This window comes from Pteropus vampyrus, unplaced genomic scaffold, assembly GCF_000151845.1.
Source record: "Pteropus vampyrus isolate Shadow unplaced genomic scaffold, Pvam_2.0 Scaffold1000004312, whole genome shotgun sequence".
Lineage (NCBI taxonomy): Eukaryota > Metazoa > Chordata > Mammalia > Chiroptera > Pteropodidae > Pteropus > Pteropus vampyrus.
This window is the reverse complement of record NW_011918714.1, coordinates 20659-32098: the sequence shown is the minus strand read 5'-3', so window position 1 is coordinate 32098 and position 11440 is coordinate 20659. Positions and strand designations below refer to the sequence as shown.

At 38.8% G+C, this 11440-nt stretch overlaps 1 gene segment (V, D, J or C); it reads right to left on the bottom strand.

The window, feature by feature from the left end:
* Positions 1-714: 714 nt before the first annotated feature.
* Positions 715-1993, bottom strand: LOC105311478. The segment is given in 2 exon segments: positions 715-1296; positions 1412-1993. Coding segments are annotated over 2 exon segments (438 nt in total).
* Positions 1994-11440: the final 9447 nt, after the last annotated feature.

Genomic DNA, 11440 nt, shown 5'->3' with positions numbered 1-11440 from the left:
CCTAGCTCTGGCATATTTTGCACATTTCTTGTACCTACAGTGGGACACCAGTGACACTCACCTCAAGCAAAGTTCAGTGACAGCCTACAGGTGGTTTCTTGGCAAGTTTTACGAGCACTCCAAGCAAGTTCAGCAACACTCCTTTGTTAGTGTCCTGTCAATTTTGTGAGGACCCTGGTAGGTGTTTTCCTACTTGCCAACCTTCTTCTCTGGCACCTCAGCAAACTTCCCCACCATCTAGCAGGCTACCACCACTCGCTGAGGTCTGAATCACAGCCTTGTAGGAGAGGGGTGTACATGTTTCAATGTGCTACTTACTTTGGAACTCTGGCTCAGTCCTAGAGATAAGAGAATCTCTCTACGTATGCTATTCCTATGTTCTTTAGAGTTCTTTTTACTCATTAGTAATTAATTCTCTATTATTAGTTAATAATTCTTTAAATTAAACTTTCCTTGTTTAAGTTTTTTTCTCCTGATTTGACCCCAGTTAAGATAGTAAGAATCCATACAGTGCATGAGAGGAAAGGCGTTAGATGCAGAAAGACAGGAAATACATGTCATGTAACAGTAGCATACTTTTAAGGAACTGTGCTTAGGTATGTGGTGACGGGCACGTCGGGGTGGACGCGATGGCAGTTGTTGAAGAAGTGAGACCGCACCATTTAAACCTGGAGAGTCCCTTTGGGTGAAGATAATAATGCTTTTTTCTTAATGTGCTATATACTTTTTTATTTCAAAAGTGTTTTTCCAGGTGCTACTAGACAGAATAAATACACTTACTGTTTTAAAAATTAATTTAAGCGAGTAGGTAAGGAGAATTTTCTTGGACAAATTTTTGAGGTTGATTTCTAGTTAATTGACAACTGATGATATTGTATCTAAGAGGTAAAGTCAATGTCAGTCTCTAGAGAGAGAATGCCCCACTATGGCCAGGTAGAGAACTTTCAATAAAACATCTGCTGTAACCTCTAAGGGGTTTGTGCTCTGTTTCCTTGGTAAAACCATTTACTGTGGCACTCAGAGCACAATAATACATGGCTGAGTCTTCCTCTTGAGCTGATGGTTTTTTCAGATGGAAGGATGCCTCAGTCTTGTTAAGGTCAGCCGTGAAACCTTTGATGCTCTTTCTTGAGGTGTATTTCAGGAGTAACTGGAGGCCTTGTTTGGGGTGCTGGACATACCAGAAGAGCTCAGGACTCCCAGTATATAAATAGTTGCACTTCACCTGCACTGAGTCCCCTTCAAAGACCGAGATGCGATCCTCAGGCTGAGTCACTGTCTGGGCTCTTGATCCTCCTGTAACACCAATTCTAGATCAGGGATCATCTTGCAGACAGAGGAGAATATTTCTTAAAACTGATTCTAAATCAGAAGACCATAAAAAGTTAGAGTACAAAGAGACTTTACTTACTGAATGTGAATAGCATCGCAAGCACTGAAGTGAGAATGGGCTTCATGTCTGAGCTGTGAGGGAACAGGAGGCTCTTTTCTGGAAACAGTTCAGCCACATGGACACCGACAGAGCCACGACTGAGTTACCCGGCTTGTAAAGCAAAAAGCATTCCCTCAAAGGGTTGGTCCCTTTATCATTTTCTACTGAGTTCAATTTGTGTTGTGACTTCCTCTAGAGGCCAAATCTGCTACTGCAGATAATCTTAGGCTTTAGGAAGCCTTCAAATTCTGAACCAGAATGGAGATTTCTTCCACAGTTCATAAGACAAAGGGTAATGCTATATTAGGTGAAAAAGCATATTACTAAGAAGGTCCAGATAGAGAGATCAGTGTAACAGAGTATAAACATGTAAATTACTAATGGAAATTTAGTTGTGATAAAAATAGGGAAAAGAAGGGACAGTCAATAAAATGTGCCTTCATGAATGGAGAGTCATTTAGAGATTAACAAATAAATTTGATTGCTTACTTTAATATCTGTTACAACGTTCATTCCAAATGGAAATAATATTTAATATTTTTAAATAAAATAAAATAAAAACTTTCTCAAAGTAATTTTAGGATCTTCACAGATTTTCTAAGCACAACAGAAAGCAGAAGGGAAAATATTGATAGATCAGATTTCAAGACATTTAAATTTCTATACAGGTTATGTTAATGAAATGTTTAAACATTACCAGATTAAGTTATTTCCCATCTGTCATAAATGATTCTGACCTTCTCCACACACCAGGAGTGGCCCTTTAGAATTTTTGTCCTAAAATTTTTAAAAAGCAGGCCATAAACAAAGGAAAAATCATCTGGCTTAGAAAGAAGGCAATTCTAGAAAGATGGTAGATTGAAAATATCCCTGATCCCCGTGCTTGGCCACAGAGCTTCTGGGGTGACCAGCCAGGCAGGTTACACCAAGAGAGCTGAAACGAGGTATTCCATCTGGAGTTCAGGTAGCAGGGAACTCCAGGTATTTAAAAGGTTTTTAAAGCTAAGAGACTGGATGAAGTCAGCAGGGAATAAATTATTGGTAGAGAGTAAGGAATTCCAAGAATGAATTCCTGAGATATTTTAATGCTTAGAGATCAGGGAGACGAAGGAAAAAAAAAAAAACAGCAAAGAAGACTGAGAAGGAGCAACTGACAACACAGAGGAGAATCAAGAAAGTGTTGTTGGTTCTCTAAACCCAAATAGAGTGTTTCAAGAAGGGAGTGTTCTATAATGTCTAATGGTGTCACTATTGGCTATGGACTGAACGTTGTAACCCCCAAATTCATACGCTGAGACTCGAATCTCCTAATGTGATGGTATTAGGAAGTGGGACCTTTGGGAGGAAATTAAATCATGACAGTGGAACCCTCATGATGGGATTAGTACTCTTATAGAGAAAGCTTGCTTCTTCCTCTGCTCTCCGCCATGTGAGGATACAGTGAGAAACTGGCAGTCTGCAAACTGGGAGTCCTTACAAGAACCTGACCATGCTGGCTCCCTGATCTCAATACCCAGGCTCCAAAACTGTGAGAAATAAATTCTTCTTGTTTTTAAGCCAATTGCACCGTATTGTACCAATATATGGTACAAACTGACTAAGACACTACTCCAAGTAAGTTAAAAATACTAGTTGTGCCAATAAATGCATGTATGTATGAATATAAAAAAGGCTAATTTTTCTATTAAGATACAGACACAATTTTAAAATCCAGTTCTTTACTGCTTAAAAGACACAATGAAATGAGGTAAAATGACAAAGAAAGTTAAAAATGTATGATCGGGCTCTATCGCCTGGCTGCCTGCTGGTATTCAGTCAGCACCAGGCCCACTGCAAGCACCACGTTCAACAAGTTGCCCAAGAGGAAGGTCAGTACTGGTGGAGGACAAGGAAGGAGGAGCCCAAGAGGAGACTAATAAGAATCTTTAGGTCACCCTGGAAAATGTGACCTAAGCAAATGAAAGGGCCATAAAAAGCATAATGAAAGGACAAATCTGCCAGAAAACCCCCAAACTGAAATGAAAAGGGGGAACAAGGAAAACTGGAAAAGGTGGCACATGAAGAACTAGAAACTAAGAAATCGGCAGCGGCCGACGAAACTAAAAGTGAGGACAGACAAGTCTTTGATGCAACAAGAGAGGAAAACAAGCTAAGTCTGTGTATCTTTGAACATAGACCCTCTACCTTCTTTTTGTTCAATCATAGAACTATTTTTATAAACTCTTTTTAAGTGCATGTTTTAATAGCTCTAGAGACATGGTTACAACAAGGCAAGAATCCTACTTCATCTCATTTAAAAAAATTTGATTTAGGTAATTGTAAGGTTTTTTCAACTTTTTTTACATTTAAAATTTTTTTTATTTTATTATTAGTTTCAAATATACAGTACATTGGTTAGACATTTATATAGTTTATAAAATGATTCCCCTACTTGCTCTTTCTCTTCTCTGGCTGTCCACCTCACCATTACATTAATGCTGACTGCATTCCCTATGCTGTGCTCCTCATCCCTGTGACTATCAACTACTAATTTGCACTTCTTTAACCCTTCATCCCTTTCTCTCAGCCCCACAAACTCCCTCTCCTCTGTCACCAGATTGTCCTCTATATTTGTGAATCTGTTTCTGATTAGTTTTTTTCTTTTTTGTTCCTTAGATTCTGCATATAAGTGAAATCATATGGTATTCATCTTTCTCTGTCTGACTTATTTCACTCAGCATAATAACTTCTAGGTCTATCCATGTCATTGCAAATGGTAGGATTTCATTTTTTATGGCTGAGTAATATTTCATTGTATATATGAACCGTAACTTCTTTATCCAATTGTCTGTTGATGGACATTTAGGTTGCTTCCACATCTTGGCTATTATAAATTGTGCTACCATGAACATAGAGGTGCATAGATCTTTACAAATTATTGTTTTGGTTTTCTTTGGATAAATACCCAGAAGTGCAATTGCTGGGTCAAAAGGCATATCCATTTTTAATTTTTTGAGAAAACTCCAGACTGTTTTCCATAGTGGCTGTACCAATTTGCAATTCCACCAACAGTATATGAGGATTCTCTTTTCTCCACATCCTCGCTAACACTTATTGTTCTTTGTAATTGTAAAATTTTTAAGAAGTGAAATCATTTACTTCATAATTTCTGGCACTAGAAATTATGAACTGTTGAATTAAGGGAAGTTTAACTGCTGTGTAGGTAAACTTTTTATAATATTCTGGGGAGTAGTTTTTTTTTTATCCTACTATATGAATCAAATCACAAATAACAATTTAGAATATGTGTGTATGTGTGTATACACACACACACACACACACATATCGTATATAATGTATACCAAATATCTTAAACAAGTTGGCTTTTTAGTACAATTGTTTCAGAGGAAATAAGAATTTTCCTTGATCTTGGATACTTCTATTGGAATTAATGTAATTTTTGATATTATGAAGTTTTATAGTAAAGGTCTATTTTCCTACTAACTTTGTTATGTGGTTTGAAAGACTGAAAATTTTTGAGTGTGTAATTTCATATTGTATCATGAATGAGTGTGACTTCTTATAAAATGCCTAAGGGTTTTTCAGTAGTTTAATCTATTGTATTTGATTATTTTGTATGAATTAATGGCCTCAAATGTTTAATTTGAAAATCATTGGAATAACTGTTTTAAAAAACAATTACAACTAGGTTGCTTTTAGATTATTAATACGTATTGCATTAAGAATTATGTTCAATTTGTTCACTGGTTTTGTGTAATTCTCACAAGATTAGAAATGTAGGTATTATGATGTCGAATTTAAAATATATCAATATGACACAGTGCGTTATTATATATGTGCTAGAAGTTAAGCTTCAAATCTAGGTTGAGAATCTATACTGCATTAATTAGGAATCTATGCTGTACAAGTTGCCTTAATTGAGAATTTATTCAGAACAACTTGTCAACTAAGATTATAAGCAAGTACTTCCATATTCTACATATCAATCAACATCTACATATGAGTCAGTGATAATAATCAATAATAAATGATAGAAATGTTTTTTTTTTTTAATATAAAAATGCTCTTGCCTTTTTCACTTCAGAACTCTCACTGCTAATGATGTACTTTCTTCAGTGTGGAAGTGGGGTGGGGAGTTGAAGGGGGATGTCCCTCCTGGCAAAATTCATCAGAAGACCTCCATCAGGTACAAAGTCTCCGAATGTGGCACAGCACTGACGTGGAAGCATTCCCGAGAGCTCTGCCCACCTGCCCTACTTGCCTTCACGGAAAACTCCCCAGGTTGAGTTCTTGAGTCACAGAAAGTCCCAGTGTCTTAGAAGGTTTGCGTTCGGCTCCCCCTGCAGTCTCAGTCACTGTGTCACTCACAGCACAGAAGTACGTAGCTGAGTCGTTCCAGTGGGCTGAGGATTTTTTTAGGTGGAAGGAGGCTTCATTCTTGCTAAATACAGCCTCAAAATCTTTGGTGCCTTTAACTAGGGTGGCCCCGGAAATGTACTTGAGGAGAAGCTGGAGCCCTTGGTTGGGATATTGCACGTACCAGAAGAGATACGGTGAAACAGAAGTTGAATATGTGCACCTCAGTTCTAGTGAGGTTCCTTCAGAGACAGTGACATGGCGGTCAGGCTGGGTCGCCGACTGGGCTCCAATTCCTCCTGAAAAATCAAAGCCATGTAAGTAAAAGCCGGACAGACTTGGCTAAGAAGAAAAGGTGTCTCTATTCAGGTTCCAACTAGAACACAGTCACTATTGTGAAAGTAGAAAGGGGAATGGAATGTTACTTACCAAGGGCGAAAATCATCTCAAGCACTGGGATGAGCAGCAGGAGCATGGCTGAGCAGTGGCAGGGCTGAAGGATCTGGGCAGGTAGGACAGTAGCTGAAGTCACTGAGCCTTCAGAGCTATAGGACCAGTGTGGAGGCTGGGCTGCATAAGCCACTTACTTTGACAAGTTTCAATAAGAGACTTTCTCTTAATGCGTTTGGATCTTTTCTGGCTTCTTATTCTTATTACAGGTTCCTGTCTACACAGACATCAGTGAGGACACATCAGCCGGCTGTAGGGAGGAGGGGCTAAGTGGATGGTAATGATTTGCAACAAAATCAAATGTCTCACTTGTACAACATTGCCCTCTGCAGGACAGAGGCAGAACCACAAATCTTAGAGAGAACTGTGCTTCCTTCTCATTTCAGAGTTGATGTCAAGACTAATTTGTGTCTTCTTTCCCGAATCCGTGATGATGTCACCTTCTATAGTCTTTCGTGTTAGTCCTAAAACAAAAGAGAAATGGGAGTTAAGTAAAAATAGAAGAGTAACTTACTTCGTTGAGAAATTAGTCACAGAAGACAATATCCTAGGCTTTGGAATACTATGAGAAACTCTACATTATTTTAAAAGCCATTCATCAGGTGGAAAGACTAAGATCAATTGCCTCAATTGAGCTGAGCTTCATGCGGCCCTGTGCTGCTAAACGTGAGCATCAACGTAGGGGAAGAGATTATCCTTTATTTTGGTGCCAAAAGGAAAAAAATAAATTAGAGCAGAGGCTCATACTTAAAATCAACCTGGAACATGTGTCATTAATTATTTTCAATGCAAACTAATAAAGGCAATGAATTTCTTTGTCAAGCAGAAAGTGTGAAGAAGACTCCTTAGTTTCAGTTGAACAAATTGGATACTGCTTTAGGCTATGAGTAAATAATTTGGGCACCACGTGTTTAAATGGAGCAAGTAAGAGTTCTGTTCCACTCGTCGATGGTGAGAATAGGCTGATATATTACGCCATATTATGGAGACCTCACACTAAAAAGAATATTGACAAGGAGCATCTGCAGAGAAACCTGAGTAGAATTAAAAGGTAAAGAAAAATGACATATAAATTAGTGATTCTGGAAATAAATGAAGAGAAAAAAAAAGAAAGTAAATCTATGTAAACTTCATAAAGCTGGAAGGAGTACAATCATCAGAGCAGAAACGAAAGGAACTTCTGTGGGGCATAGAAGAAAAAGGAGTAGATCGACAGTGACACTCAACATAGCTAAGCAGGCCACAGTCCCAAGCTGGTGGGAGACAGAGCCTAGCAAACAAGGGAAGTGTACTCTGTGGTCTAAGAGGAAGATGAAACTCTTAAGGGAGAAGATCTCCCCTCCCAACCTATTTTAACATAGAGACCACTAGTACTTAAAACTGAAATAAATAAGGAGATAAATCTTAGGTGACATAAGAACCTGGCCAACAGGGATCCTTCTCATCAGATCAGAACAACTCCCTTCTTTCTGAGTACTCTGTTGACCTATACCAGCTTGAAATCGGTTCTCTCTTGGGCTTCCAATTCGTTTCTTGACCCCAATGATAGATTATCTTTCACATGTGAAACTAAATCACAGAGTCAGTTTGAAATTTTAAATGTTGCTGGGGTGTGTTTCTGATTCAAAATTTCTGACTAAGCCTGTGTACTCTCCTCTCTTCTCTCCAGAATTCCCACTGAAATAAAATTGAGAAGTATAAACAGGATGAACCTAAATCCATAATGGGAAAAGTAACAAAAGGATGAAAAGTATGAACAATTCCCACAAGATGCAAAGTAGATGTGAACATACTGGTGGGCAAGACACAGAGAGAAACAGCACAGCCCAGAACGAACTATGAGAAGATTTCAGTGGAAAGTCAATTGAAGGAAACTTGCTCCTTAGGACCCTAGAGTGATCCTGGGCTGAGAAAGAGAATAGATATGAAGGAGAGCAGGAGAGACAGAGTACTAGGGGACAAATTGAAGATCAACATGTGGAAGAGCTACCCTAGTCTTCCTCTGGACTCTTTATTCTGCTACTGTACTTATATGTGAGAAGAATACTAGGCCAACCTGTACACAGGCATTTGATCTTCCCTAAAGTTGAAATGAAACACCTGGGAAGTTTTTAGTGTGAATAGTTGACAGAATTAAGCCACACTTCAAACTGATATTAGGTGTAGAGGAAGGGGAGGAACGACTAAATAACCAGTTCATTTTAATAAGAAATCTTGCCAATAAACATGATATGCCCACGTGCCCAGACTACTGGCCAAATTCCTCATTCAGGAAGAAACTTGTGGGTAACACGGGCACAATGACATAGGGAGTCCATCCTGCTATTCAATCCTTCATTTTTGAATATAAACCAACAATAAAGTAACATTAGTCATCTATAAGTATAGGCGATATCTCTTTCCATCTGTCTTTCCACCAATGGAAGCCCATAGTCACTGTGAATCATCAGAGTCATTTGTACCTGGATACAAAGTAATGGCAGAACGTCATGCTCTGTGGTCTAGTAGTATGGGAATGCAGTATTTTGAGAATGACCAAAAGACCTAAGAAAATAATGTACTGGCTCTCTGGTTACCACTCTCAAAAAATTGTGATCTTAGCTTCGATAATAGATTTTTTTTCTCTTAACAAGTGCTTTAGCCTACATTCAATTATTATTTCAATTATTTCAATTATTCTGAATTGGTAAGACCAGCTTTATAAACCTCATTAAATGGAGAAAAAAATAAATCTCAAATACAATGATTATAAAGTCTGTCATTTATTGAATGTTTATCATGTGCCTTGAGAGTTCCACGTTAATAGTTGACACTGCTGGTGCCCAGTCTAGTTCCCATTTTCCAGGCCAGTGTATCCTGTCCCTTGCTGTTGTGCATGTTGGTTACTCTTGGCTCACAGTTGCCCTCTTCCCCCCAAAATTGATCTCTGCCAATAAAAGTCACCCTATCTCAAAGAAAGACCACAACAAATCACTACCTTACTCTGAGGCACAAAAAGACAGCTGTCTGGTTCCCTTGACTTAGGATAGGGAGAATCAATTCTGTGGTATAATTCATGCTCCAAAGAGCCCCATGAGGTCAGGCTGGATCAAGACCAACTGAAGCACATCCACAATTAGCCTTTTCCCTTCTTTCTTAACCTGCTTTCCTCAATAAATTATAGGCACAAGAAATAGCAATCCAGGTTCTGCCTTTAAGGAACTCAACCTTAATAAGACAACATGTTATCTCATTTAGTCTTGAAAACACTCCTGAAAAATACATAATAGTATAGCCTAAGATCAAATGGCCCATTAGTAACAGGAAAGACATTTAGACCAGCATCGCAAACCAGGTTCTTCCCACTGCATCATGACACCAGAAGGCACACAATAAAAGTAGAACCAGAATTCAACTATCTTGATTCCAGCACAACTTTCTGCTTTTCTCACGGCCTTTCGAATTCTTCGTCCATGATTTGGAAATATTTGTGCAAGTCTTCAGTCTGCAGATTGAGAATTTGAAGCAAATTCTGATTGGGCTGCATACTTTTAGTCAGTAACTATGTGAACAAAACTGAACAGAAATCTTAATTTCTCATTTCCAGGTTTCCCCACCCTTTGGACTACATAAACAATGTCTTGTCTAACAGACCACAATTTCAGCTTACAATACATGTAACTTAAATTTTTGTTTCCTGTAATTATACTTAATGTCTGTTACAAGGTCTTATTTCCATCAGGCCGCAGACGTTTTTTCTGGGTTTGGGTATAAGTTGTAGGACAGTTCCATAGTGCCAAGGAGACAGGGCAGGGGGACAATCAAATGCTCGCCATTGATTCCAAGCCCCCTCACCAGCATTCTCTGAAACAACCTCAATTCCACATGGTCTTGAGGACTAATCCATTTGGTCTTTAATCACCATAACAAAGCTCCTCAGTGTCTGGAATTCTTTCAGATACTTACTCAGAGATTCTTCTCAGGAAATCTGAAGTCTTTCTGTACTCCCAGGCCCCGTTGTGGGTATGGGTCATTCCATGACTGCGGCTAATGCTGTCTACCATCTCAAGCACATAGGAATCAACACACTGTCCCACAGGTTTAAACCAGGAATTTTGAATTTTGCTCAGCTTAGCCAAAGGTGGTTACATGGGCCCTCTTTGATTTTCAGTCTTTGCAACTATCCAGCGTTTTTGTTTCAACTAGCTCTGACTCTGGTCCTTTCATCCACCCAACAACAGAGAAACATATTGGCTGACTATATTGAGCTGTGTTGTTTGTCGCCATTGGAGTATATGGACATCAGCAACTCAGGGCCTTTCCCAGAATACTGCCTGTACCACATGAAGTACCGGAGAACACAGTCACTATACGTGTAGTTGAGAGAGGCAATGGCTCCCTCTGGAACACTCAGAAATCCAGGACTCTGCTCCACTGTCTTCTGTTGGTTCCTCGTTTTTGTGCAAAAAGACAATGGTCAGTCAAAACTGATTGATCGGGTAATAGATGCTTACTCTCCAGAATTTAAATTACTTTTTTGCAGGTCTCCCAACCCTACCTTCCCTTAGTTAGAGGGAAATAAATTCACGTTTCTACCCATGGGCCCAAGACTTGCTGTGGTTTGTCTTCCTCTTCTACATTCTATGAAAACGAAAAACTCAAATGAATATGGCCTATCCTGAACTATTCTGCTGTGCCTGACATCATCAGTAGAAGCTTCCCAACATGGATTCCCGTTTCTATATATAAACAAAAACATAAATCAGCATAACCTTGTTTCAATCAAACTGGTACAAATGTATATGCTTCTGATGTCTGAGCAGTCTTGAGTTATGCCTCATGAATGACTATAGAGATATAAATACTCAGTAACACTGCTCATATAGCTTAACCAACATGTTGTAATGCTGATTCTAATCAAGTTTAACAATAAAACCCAAATTTGATTAACCTTTGCCGATTTAGGTTATATATGTATGTCTGGGGAGGAAGAACATCTCTTCATTGGAAATGGTATTGGCTTTTGGTCCCTTTTTGGCAATTATACCAAAAATCGGTATGTCCAATTACCTTGCACGGATCATAATGAATGTTATACTATATGCTAGCTGTCTATATCCTGGGACTTATTCACAGTTGACTGAATCTGGAATCCTAGGACGCATGATTGAGGTTAATGCTGCACATTGATCTCATCTTGACACTTAAAGTTTTGCTAATAGT